Source organism: Narcine bancroftii, chromosome 1 (genome assembly GCF_036971445.1).
Source record: "Narcine bancroftii isolate sNarBan1 chromosome 1, sNarBan1.hap1, whole genome shotgun sequence".
Lineage (NCBI taxonomy): Eukaryota > Metazoa > Chordata > Chondrichthyes > Torpediniformes > Narcinidae > Narcine > Narcine bancroftii.
Window position 1 is genome coordinate 190,316,484 of NC_091469.1, and position 12,892 is coordinate 190,329,375.

General features: G+C 37.7%; 1 protein-coding gene across 1 annotated transcript in view; it reads right to left on the reverse strand.

Moving 5' to 3' along the window:
- Positions 1-12,892, reverse strand: part of kcnt1b (potassium sodium-activated channel subfamily T member 1b) — a 175,674-nt gene that overhangs the window by 154,627 nt on the left and 8,155 nt on the right. Inside the window, exons 3-7 of the mRNA XM_069916271.1 lie at positions 10,345-10,444; positions 7,596-7,652; positions 5,872-5,920; positions 4,137-4,196; positions 632-706 (exon numbers count right to left, since the gene is read on the reverse strand). Coding sequence (XP_069772372.1) covers positions 632-706; positions 4,137-4,196; positions 5,872-5,920; positions 7,596-7,652; positions 10,345-10,444 — 341 coding nt within the window. The remainder of the gene's footprint in view (positions 1-631; positions 707-4,136; positions 4,197-5,871; positions 5,921-7,595; positions 7,653-10,344; positions 10,445-12,892) is intronic.

Below are 12,892 nucleotides of genomic sequence, written 5' to 3' on the forward strand. Positions count from 1 at the left end.
TTTTGTGAAACTGTCCACTTTATCCACTCAAAACTTGTGCCATTCTAAGGCAGGGTCATTGTATTGTGTTGGCTGGAATACTTTCCACCGACTGATAAAACTAGCATTTCTCTCATCAAACATCGCATAGTCACGTGCAGGATAGACTTACAATTCCAGACCACTAATAAGGACTTCAATGGCAACAGAGTGATGCTTTTCTTTTTTCCAGTCTGATAATTTCTTGATCTCTCTGAGGTTAATTCTCAAATGCACTGAGAGGAAATTCTCATACTTTCTGCTTTATTCACCATAATAATGCCTAAATTTCCAGTGTGGTAAGTGTCACCGCAAAGGGAAAGACTGCAGCCAAACCCAATTCTCCCCTCTTCCTCACTTCTAACAAAAACATTCTGATGAATGATCATCAATCCAAATGTTAATTCTGTTTCTCTCTTCAGAGATGCTGCCTGACTTGATGATGAGTTTTGATCTCAGTTTCACTTGGGGTTGGATTAGAATTGGTCAAATTCATTTCATTGATTGCTTTTTGCAGGAGGGATGCATATTTAAGCTTTCCTAACAGTAATTTCAGTTGCTGAGCCAGGTGGTAGTTTGAAAAATTAGAGATAAATACTTCACATTTACTTACTGTGACAATGAAAGGAACAGTGTTGATCATTTCAAGGATAAAAGATATTCGAAAAATCTGTTCCCAAATATTTCCCTGCACAAAGCAAAAGTAAATTAAAATTGTATATAAATTTCCACACAATTTCTCGAATTGGGTTCAGGTGCTGCCAGTTTTCAAATTGACAACCCCATTTCCTGAAGAGTAAATGAATTAGTTACGAAATTATTACAGTACTAACTCACTATCTGTCAGCTAACCAAACTTTGGAAGCATGAAATCAATGATTTTACTTATTGGGATTTTATTTTTTTCACTGAACTGTTAATTTTATTGCTAGGAATGGTGGGGGGGGGGATCATCGACAGTACCACAAAGAAATTATTATTGAGACGGTTTGTACAAAATAAATTGAAATCGTAGATATGACTTCATTATGAAGTATGTCGCCATGCAGGAATGAATTGCAGAGAAAATCACTTCTCCCTCTTTCCACAATACAAAAATTACAATTTTAATCCCAGTGCAATGACACACTTGTATCACAATAGTTATTAGATAAGTTGATGAATTTAATATTTCGTCCTGTGAAGCAAAAATTCTTATGCATCTCATACTGTATTTTAGAGATATTTCAGGTATACATTGCAATTATAATTTAAAATGTTGGAAATGACTCTCAAAATATATTGTTTAATGGTGGGCCTACAAATGTGAGTGGTTTCAAATCTTCAAAATCAAGCCATCTCATTTGGAGGCCCATCATAATTATTTGAAGGGAGCTCATTGGAGGGAAGTTAGATGCCAAGCAAAATTAAAAGGTACAAATCCACTCAAACATTTAGACTAGTCATATGTAGATATGAAGAATCTTTGTTTCTTTTTAAAAAAAGATTAATTATTTGAAATTAATTTCAGTTAAATATGTTATAACTTTTTAAAATAATTGTGTTAATAATTTAAATGTTCAAATCTTTTAAAATATATTTGATTATCTCTTCATCAAATAATATAAGCATACGCTGATGATAGCAAATTGCTCTTTAAATCACTTTTAAATTTCCATTCTGATATAGTGATAAATATTCATTGGTGAATCAATAGAGCATCTTCAGTTAATAGTCAACAAAAAAATTTACTTGTATTTAATAAACTCTCTCATATTTAAGAGGTCATAAATATATGTATGAATTACACACCAGAATTTATAAAACAGCACCTTCAAACCCCGGTCCCAGCGATCTGGACCAGGTTGAAATCCTGTGCTGTCTGTAAGGAGTTTATACATTCTCCCTGTGTCTGCGTAGGTTTTCTCTGGGGGCTCCGGGGGTTGTAGGTGTAAAATGGGCGGCACAGGCTCATGGGCTAAAATGGCCTGTTACCATGCTGTAGGACTAAATTATAAATTTTTAAAATAAATTTAGATACAGATAGTCTTTAGTCAAGGTTTCTGTGAGCACACACTCAGGTTCCTCTGCAAACAAGAGCTCCGTCAATCAAATTACTGGGAGAACATTTATTTGAAATTGTAACAAAAAAAATCATTTGAATGCCTGATTAGTCAAATATTGTAAAGTAACAACAGGAATATCTCCCATCTGGGTGGCACAGTTAGTGCAGTGGTTGGCACAACGCTATTAGAGTGCAAGCGACCGGGGTTCAAATCTGGCGCTGTCTGCAAGGATTTTGAACATTCTCCCTGTGTCTGTGTGGGTTTCTTCCAGGTGCTCAGGTTTCCTCCCACAGTCCAAAGACATAAGGGGTTAGTAGGTTAATTAGTCAAATGAATGCATTTGGGTGTTATGGGCTTTTGGGCCACAAGGGCCCTTACCATGCTACATCTCTAAAGTAAAAATGTGTTCTTGCATAATTTCCAGGAAGAAGATTGGAACCAAATAACAGAGTTAGTTCTAACGAACGGAGAATTGACAAAGCAGCCACACAGGCAGGGCACCACTTCCAGTCGAAGGATCCACATGGATGGAGGCTGCTGGAGAATGACTCACGGGAACTGAGGGTGCAGTGGGAAAGATGGGCTCCTGAAGGACCTTGGGTGCTGAAAGCTTCCTAATCGAATTGGGGACTTGGATCTGAAACTCGGGTTGCTGACTGTTTGAATGAGAGTCCGTGCGTCTGCAGGAGCACAAGAGGCAAATCCACGGACAGTTAGTGTCTGTGACGAGTCTCCCTTTTGCTTCTCTTTCTCCTATTGTTCAGGATTTTGTGCAATTCTCATGTGACTCTGGTTGTCTCACAGCAGGCAAAAGTTGAAGAATATCATGCATATGATATTCTTTATGTATTATTACGTGACAATAAAAGGAACCTTTGAACTTCTGAATAAACAGAATGCTGTTCTTGCCTTAACGACTACAAAAGTAGATGTATTTGCATTTGTCAGAGCTACTCCATAATTTGGTTGTTCCAAGCTACTGATAAAATAAGGTAAAAGATGATGTAATTGGTAAAGAAGTTAAATGTGGATACTACATGAATGAGGAAGAAAAAATATCAGGAAAAACTGCAAGGGAAAATAGAGGTCGGAGGATAAGCTACAAGGGTAAAGGCAGTGTAAGTACTTTTTCAAACTATACAAATGGGCATATAATGAGAGAAGGAGACATTAAAGCAGGATCATGACTGATTCATTGTGATGGTTGTATTTCCCTGGTGTGGATAAAAAAGTGAAGCATCTAGACCTTTAATACTCAAAAGAAAACATAAGGGACTGGAGATGCTGAAATAGGGGCACAAACAAACTGTGGAGGGAAATGTACATAAAAATGTTTCTGAATGAGATCCTTCATCTGGGCTGAGAACCAAAATATTAACCATTCATTTCTCTCCACAGATGCCACCTGATCCAGCATTCTCTAGTAGTTTGTCTAAATGCTCAAAATTCTCATCAAAATAAATAAATATTAGAGATGCAATGTGAACTCCTGTGAGTTATGATAAATCTGTTCATGGGAGGTCATTTGAATTTCCCCCATGCTTTGTTCCAGAAGCAGTTAATTTGGCTTCATTTACACCATTGTTTATCACATATTGCCTCATGCCAAAATTCTTTACCATCAGCAATTTCTCTTATGCTTAGCAATGGCCTTTATTTGCATCTTTCCTCAAAAAGTATTAATAAATCTGATCAATGAACAATATACAGGTATGTACCACTTAACATTCACAATACACACTGTGAAAATGGGCGTTATGCAGTGTGGGGAGAGAGCAGGGCAGTGGGATCAATGTGGGGACCGACACGGGGCTGTGGAGAGAGAGAGCGGGGCAATGAGATCAATGTGGGGACTGACACGGGGCTGACAGGAGGGAGCAGGGCAGTGGGAACAGTGTGGAGACCGACACGGTGCTGTGGAGAGAGAGAGCGCGGCGATGGGATCAGTTTGGGGACTGAACTCCCTTAAGAACTTCAGAATCAATAGAATATTAAAAATAGTGCATCGTGCATTAGAATTTATCTTTCAAACATTAGTTTAATGTTTTGATCATTTGTTATGTTAATTCTTACCTTGTAACTTAAATATGTGAGGAGCATGGTCTCCAGAAAACTAATTAAAGCCACTGTGACCTGTGGAGATAAGAAATAAAGATCATGATCAGATTTTGTTTGTTTTCCTATTTGAATAAAGTTAAATAAAAATGGTATTTTCCCATTAAACGCAGGAGAAATAAAATGGTCTGCTACATCCCAATGTAGGAGAATTCATCAGTTAGAATGTGGTTGGTCAAAATTGCTGTCTCCCAGCATTTGAAGATTGAATATTGTATGTGTGGAGAATCACTTCTTCTGAATTTAAATACATTTGCAGACTTAGGATGTTTTTAAAAAAAATTGAATTGTTATGCTTTTATTTTTTTCTATTGTACCTTTACCTTCACTCTTTTAGTTCCACATTTCATTCTTTTTACTTCACTTTATGGTTCAAATAAAATTTATTTAAACTTAAGATTTGATGTTGACCATATTTGTAAAACAATGATGTGAAACTATGATCTACTTCCAGCTATGTATGTGAACAAAAATTCCTGCACACTTTAAATTATTCCAGCAATAGAATACTACACCAATGTCTTACATAACTTTACCACAACATCCCAACTCAATGCTTTGATTTATGAAGGCCAATATGCCAAAAGCTCTCTTTGCAACCCTATTCACCTGTGAGGCCACTTTCATGGAATTATGCATCTGTATTCCCAAATCTCTTTGTTCCTCCACACTTCTCAGTGCCCCACCATTTACTGTGTATGTCCTTCCTTGGTCTGTTCTTCCAAAATGCATCTCCTTAAATTTCATCTGCCATTTTCTTGCCCATTTTTCCAGTTGGTCCACATCCCTCTGCAAGCTTTGAAAGCCTTCCTCGCTGTCCACAAAACCTATAATCTTAGTGTCATCAGCAAACTTGCAGATCCAATTTACCACATTATCATCAGATCATTGATATAGAGAACAAACGACAATGGTCCCAACACAGATCTCTGAGTTGCAAGCCTCCAGTCTGAGAAGCAACACTCTCTGTCTTCTATTCAGCCAATTTCAAATCTAATTTAAAATCTCTCCATGGATACCTAGTGTCTGAATCTTCTGAACTAACCTTCCCTGTGGAACCTTGTCAAAGATCTTTCTGAAGCACAACATCCACATCCTTTCCTTCATCAGATATCCTGATAACCTCCTCAAAAAATTCTGTAATATTAGTTAAACACAACCTACCATGCACATAGCCATGTTGGCTATCCAAATAATTCTATATCCAATCTCTTAGAACATTTTCTAATAATTTACCTGATGTCAGGCTCACCAGCCTAAAATTTCCAGGGTGACATTTGGAGCCTTTTTTAAACAACGTGAGCTACCATCTAATCTTCCGGCTCTGCACTTTTTAAATATTTCTGCCAGAGCCCAATAAAGGGAGATCGTTACTGCAAATCTGATGTTGGCTAAATTTGATACATAATATGAAAGCAACATGTGATTTACTGCTGCTCAGAGCCATAAAGATGGTCAATGAGCTCTTGGTCATAGATCTAGAACTTGTGTTGCTCACTCAATAAGATACACCAGCCCAAGAAACAATCCACTTGAAGTGAAAAGAATGACAATATTTAAACGCACTGGCTTGAGACAATCAAAAGGACAGTTGTACTTTAGAACAAATAGGGAATTTTCTCCGATATTGAGTTAAATTTTTATTTTCTCACCCACCTGAATTCCCCACAGTGATAGACTTCTATTTACCCACCTGAATTCCCCACAGTGATAGACTTCTATTTACCCAAAGGATAGGCGCCCTACAGGAATGAAAAAGCAAGCATTGAAGCTGATTAGTTATTTCAAATAATGGTCAATTCCAACCTGTCACTTAACCCAATCAGTGAAATTGTACATTCACCACTACTGCCAAGTGCATAAGAACAGTATTGAGCCTTATAGCCATGATACCAATTTAAACTATTCCCATCTGCCTGCTCCTGGTCTTTATCATCCATCCTCTGCTTAACTCATTTACATATCTAAATGTCTCTTAAATGTTGTCATCTTATCCGCCACTACTTTCCCTGGCAAGGCGTTCCAGTCACCTTTCAGTTTCTGTATAAATTCTTGCCTTGCAAATCTCCTTTAAACTTGCCCATCCCACCTAAAATATATGCCACTCTGGTATTTGACATTTCCACCCTGAGATGAAGACTGATGATCTCCCGATCTATAATCTGTTAATTTTATATACTTCCAACATAAACTGGAGTAATCAATGTCAATGCCATCTGGTTGGAGGGTACCCAAACCGAACACAAGGTGTTGTTCATCCAATTTGTGGATGATCTCATTCTGGCAGTGCACGAGACCAAGGACAGACATAACAGCATGGGAATAGGACAGGGGGAATTGGAACATAGGACATAGGAAGTAGGAACAGGAGTAGGCCAAAAATGGCCCATCGAGCCTGCTCCGCCATTCAATAAGATCATGGCTGATCTAATTTATGACCTAACTCCACCTACCTGCCTTCTCCCCACATCCCTGCTGATCCCTGCTCTTGAGGCGGACAGAGGGACCAAGCAATCTCTCAGTCTGCAACTAGTTTCTGCGACGTAGAGGAGGCTACAGTGGGAGTACTGGCTGCAGTGGATGACCCCTGCAGATCGACAGGTGTTGATTCATTCTTTGAGACCCCAAAGAGGGAGGTGTCATGCGTGCAAGCATAAAATCTCTTGCAATCACAGGGGTAGGCTCCAAGGGGGTGATTGGTAGGAAGGGTTTAGTGGATGAGGAGAGAGGCATGGAGGGAGCAGTCCTGCAGAAGGTGAAAAGGGGAGGAGAGAGGAAATGTGTTTAGTGGGGACATCACATGGTAATTGGCAGAAATGGTGAAGGGTGGTAGGGTGGCAGGCGAGGACAAGGGAATCCTGTCCCCATTGTGCATGGGGGCTGAGGATGCCAGGGCAGATGTATGGGCAATGAAGAACATGTGGCTGAGGGCCAAGTTGATGGCAGTAGAGGGGAAGCCATGTTCTTTGAAGAAGGAGGACACCTTTGATGATCTTGCATGGAAGTCCCCGTCCTGGATGCAGTTACAACAAATATAATTCAGACTTAACAAGCCAAAGCTTAAAATGAAAAAAGAGTTGTTTCTCCTTACAAAGTAGTGGGCTGCACAGCAAAAAGGAAGATCTCTTGACAACCCAATGCTGGCTGACCATTAATCAGGCACAGAATTATTTTGCGGGTTAAAGTGCACATCATGGCATAGATCTTCCTGATTATTTATTTTGCCCAAAGGATTAAATATAATTTTCCTTCTTTTATTCTCATACTTTTTTGGTAGCATAAAATAAATAAATGATGCTCTAGACATCTCTTGATAAAGATAACAAAACTTTATAATTAGAAACGCATCAACAACATTTAAAATTATATCAACCCATCAGGCTTCCTTATTTCCCTGAATCACGAAGCATTACTTACCAATTGATTTCATTGGATGATGGACTTGAAGAATAATTCTGCTTCGAACATCCCCAACTAAAAAAGTCAGAAAGACACAGAGTGCAGCAGCAGTGAAATTAAAATCTTTGTGGAAAACATCATGCATTGCCAGCTATCCCTGGGTACTGGACAAGGAACTAGCACTGAAAAAAAACTGAGGATAATTGAAGGTATAAATGGGAAAACTGCTGTCATAATTCCATCTGTGCTCAGGCTGCTGAGCATTAATAAAATAAAAACTGTCTCTGAAAACTTTAAATAATACAAGAGTAATCACTTCAAATGAAATGTGCTCTTTGTTTTATTGGGAGCTGAGAATGAAGGTCGCCAATCCCAACTTTTCAATCCTTTTTTTTCCAAGGAATCAATGGACTGTGTGTGCAATGATGAAATGATTGTGTAGGAAATACAATGTGGAAAGACACCGGTGTTGGATGAATCATGAGTTGAAGCCGATCCCGATACCCAATGGGAAAGGCCAACAGGAAATGAGCACAGACAATTCAAAAGGTGTCAAAAGCTTATTATGCTATTTACACAAAATACAAAGAGTATGTACAGTCACTCTGATCACAGCAAGTGAAAGCAATGCACTGAGTCAAACAAGGTCTGGTTGAACTGTTTACTGTTTGAATCAGCATACACTTAAGAACCTGCTTCCAACAGCCACCCCCCCCCCCCCCCCAACTTTGCAGGACAGAAGTGACGTTTGCTTCCAGGTCGAAGTGTGTCCCGCACCCAGAGCCCTCCTGCTCGCCATTGGCTACGGACTCGCCCCTGAATGCTGGAGCCAGTTTGCTTGTCATGTAGGCAAGCTGCTTTAAGGGATACAATTTATACCTGTGTAAAAAGGAATTGCTTCAAATTCAGAGCCTCATTTAACAGCATGTTGAAGTTTTGCTTCATTTATAGGTAGTACAAATTATATATATTCCAGGCAGTACAGACACATTTATTCTTGTATTTTTGTTTTCTATGAAGTTGTTCATTAGGCATCAATTACAACTGGAGATTTATGAGTGAACACAGTTTGGACCAAGAGGTGTAGGTACAACCTGTCTTCTTTTGAAGTCAAAAATTCTATCTGAATGTGATATTATTTTAGCATTTTGAATTATGAAATTAACAGAGGGAAAGAAGAACTTATCAAGTTAGAGCCTTTTTGTTGGATAATTTTGGGTGTACATTACGGTTGCCTAGGTGGTCTAAATTTGAAAGTTTACTTACTGAATGGGGCAAGAGAGGATTTATTTCTGAGATGTATGCTTTATTACAGAATGAAATGTCTAAGCCAGAAATTCATAAATCTAAATTAAAATGGGAAAAAGATTTATCCATATCTATTTCTCAAGATGATTGAATAGCTATATGTGAGGATAGTATGACTAAAATTGTAAATGTAAGGTACAGATTGGTTCATTATAATTTTATTCACCAGTTATATTTAACTCCTGAGAAGTTAATGAAATATAAATTTATTTCTTCTGATTTGTTTTAGGTGTCATAAGCAAGTTGACTCTTTTTTGCATTCTACTTGGTTATGTGAAACAGTGAAACCTTTTTGGAATAGAATTAAGAAACTTTTAGAAGTTTTATTTAAACTTAAAATATCGGTTGATCCTATGGTATTTTTATTGGGTTATATTAAGAAATTGAGTTTAGAATTAAAATTAGATAAGTCTCATATTGCTTTTTTGAGATTGGCATTAGCCGTGGCTAGAAAATGTTTGGCAATTACTTGGAAAAATTAGACTGATTGGAGTATTCAACGGTGGCATTCGGAAATGAGGTCTTGTATTCCATTGGAAAAAATAATGTACAATTTATGTAATAATTATCCCTTCTTTATTAAAGTTTGTAGCCCGTATATGAGATATATGGGTTTGAATTTGTAATAGATTTTTCCCACAATGTTGGGGCTGCACTAAACCATGGCAATAATTAAAGGTTGTTATGTAAGTTGATCTCCTCTTTTATTCCATCTTTTCCTTTCCTTTCTTTGGGGTAGTTTAGAGGTGGGGTTGGGAGGGGTGGGTGGTTTAGGGTTGGGGTGGGGAATTATATGGGATAAAATATTATGTATTTACTTGTATTTTTATTGTATGTCTTATTTTGATTAATAAATAAAATTTAAAAAAAAATAAGTGGAAGAAGATATGGAAGTCAAGAAATTGAGAAAAATAAAGTTCAAGGAACAATACCAATACTTGTGGGAGGAAGATGGTGCAGGGTGAAAATTTCAATTATAAATCTCAATCCAGGAACTTTTGATCACAGTGATGTCAGGTTTCTAAGAAAGGAAGTGGTTATAAATATACTTACAACCTGTTTACATCTGTAGTTTGATGGGATATAATGAAGTAAGGTAGGTAGAGACATGTTAAGTGCAATTGTGGAGAAACCCTTGGATGCTACAACTTCTATATGATCTTTATCATTGTTTTAAAATATAGGGATCAGTAAATCAATGCTGTAAACAACTGACAGATTACAGACCAAAGTTTCATTATGCAGAGCCTGAAAAATATAGTCAAAAACCACAATCCTCTCAACATTATAGCATGAATAATGCCAAAAATATGTGATAGTCACATTATTAGCTTAGATTGAAACCCCTTATATAAACATTACCAAAACTGGGAGACAAGGAGAAACCCAAGCAATTATTTACGGCAAATGTTGTAGCAAGGAGGTACATGAATTGGTTTAATAAGAATTAGTGCCTTACCAGCCAATTCCTTCTTCAGGATGATCCAACAAAACTCGCACAATGTATAGAACACATGTGAGCACCTTCAAGGAGAAGTTAAAGAGTCGTATTCTTAAACCTGCAAAGTAAAGCATCCTTTATTTAGCACTCTCTTCCATGAGAGATCTAATTAATGTAGACTAAGAAATTTATAGAATGGTCCTTTTTTTTCCCTCCCAGATCTGATTAAAATTTAATTTGCTTTTGACCTCACCCTGTCAGTAGAACAGACCAGTCTCTCCAGCTAGTGTGCAAGGACAGAGCACAGGTGCACAGCAAACTGGTTGCCTAGCCTGCTTGGTTTTGTGGACACCGAGGGGGCCACATCAAGAGCACAAAAGGCAGTAGATGTTGGAGGAGGTGCATGTAAATTCTGTCTCACTTGGAAGATCTGTTTTGGTCCCTGGATGGATGTGAGGGAATAAATGTCAGGACCATATATAGAATCATATCTTTCTTTCTTTCTTCTTTGGCTTGGCTTCGTGGACGAAGATTTATGGAGGGGTAATGTCCACGTCAGCTGCAGGCTTGTTTGTGTCTGACAAGTCCGATGCGGGAAAGGCAGACACGGTTGCAGCGGTTGCAAGGGAAAATTGGTTGGTTGGGGTTGGGTGTTGGGTTTTTCCTCCTTTGTCTTTTGTCAGTGAGGTGGGCTCTGCGGTCTTCTTCAAAGGAGGTTGCTGCCTGCCGAACTGTGAGGCGCCAAGATGCACAGTTTGAGGCGATATCAGCCCACTGGCGGTGGTCAATGTGGCAGGCACCAAGAGATTTCTTTAGGCAGTCCTTGTACCTCTTCTTTGGTGCACCTCTGTCTCGGTGGCCATATATCATATAGCACCTAATTAAATATTAAAGTAAACCATGACATTTTAAAGCTAACTTCTGTAGATCTTCTTTACAGTTAATTTTAGGCTGCCACATCATGCCCACGTTTACAGCTGGTCCACTAAGTAGATTATAGTTTGAAGCTATCAAAAATCAACATAATCTTGGAATTCATAAGCTTATATCTGCATATCCTCCTGTTCCTTTAGTTTAAAATCAAGATTTGCAATTATATTTTGTACTTACCCAGAGAAATATAATAGCATCAACCTTGATCTGACAAATTATGCATTAAAAATAGCATGATATGAGTTACTGATTTTTAAAATTATTTTGCTGTTCACAATGTGTGGATGTTGCTGAGAATGCCAGCACTTTTTGTCCACCAGAATTATCCCAGAACTGGGGAGGATGTTAAGAATTCGACTTGCCTAAAGACCAGACATAGTTGCAACACAAGATTTTCTTCCCTTAAGTATTATAGAAGGCAGCGAAAGTGTCAATAACAATCACAGTTTCTTTTACTGAGACTTTTTCCTAAATTGTAGGAATTTAAATTGGTTTGTTCCATGAACTGAGTGGGAAAACCATGATACTTCCTGATTCTCTAATAAATAGAAGCTGCAGCACCAGAGACACTTTACACGTCAGGCACAAGGATGCTTCACTGGTTCAAGTGGACCCCAGTGACATCTGCCCAGATGTTTCAAATGGACTCCAATAACTCTTACTCAGGTGACACTAAAGAACAATACATGGCCTGTGGCCAAATGTCTGAAATCTTGCATTTGAAATAGAATTGTATATTAATTGGTCTCAGTTTAAAATCCTGAATTATGTCTTTAGGAAAATAATCTCTGAAATAATATCTGCCAGTGTCATCAATTTTAAATTTTGGCTTGAATTAAAAATACTTCTAAATCAGAAGATTCCAGGCTCAAGGTGCAATATGCGATTTGAGCACATTATGTAATTGAATAATAAATGAAAATCAACAAAAACTGCAGATGATGGAAATCTAAAATAAATGACCTCTCCCACCCACTCTACAGGTTGTTAAGCTTTTTTGCTCTCATTTTCATTTCTGAAGAAGGATCTTTGAACAAATGTTCACCCTGTTTCTCTTCCCATACAAGTGACTGTGGAAATTGATACACTAGTACAATACCAAAATAACTGCAGCAATTTCAAGAGGGCTGTTGATCTAACAACATGTTGAATGTTTTATAATACATAACGGATAACATAACACCATTAGAAGAGGATCTTGGAGTCCTTGGTCAAGCAAACATGACAGACATATTCTATCGTCTACAAACAAATGGCACTTTAAAAGTAATTCAGCATATTTAGCTCCTGAATTAATTGGGCCTAAAATATTAATGCAATTCCAATAGCAGAACTGCAATAAGTTGGATTGAGTTGCAATCCAATTGTATGAGGTTAATGGTCATTTCAATACACTACATTCTGTTTGGCCAAGAAGAAATACTGGATGAACTCAGCCAGTCTCACAGCATTCTAGGAGGTAAAGATATATTACTGATGTTTCAGCCTGAGTCCTTCCTCAGGCAAACAAGGACTTGCTAGCCTATTTTTAAAAAATATTTTATTTTTGATTTGTTTCAAAAATACATATAGTCCTTTATATTTAAAATACATATATTTAAAATACATATTTTAAATATACAATATATTAAAC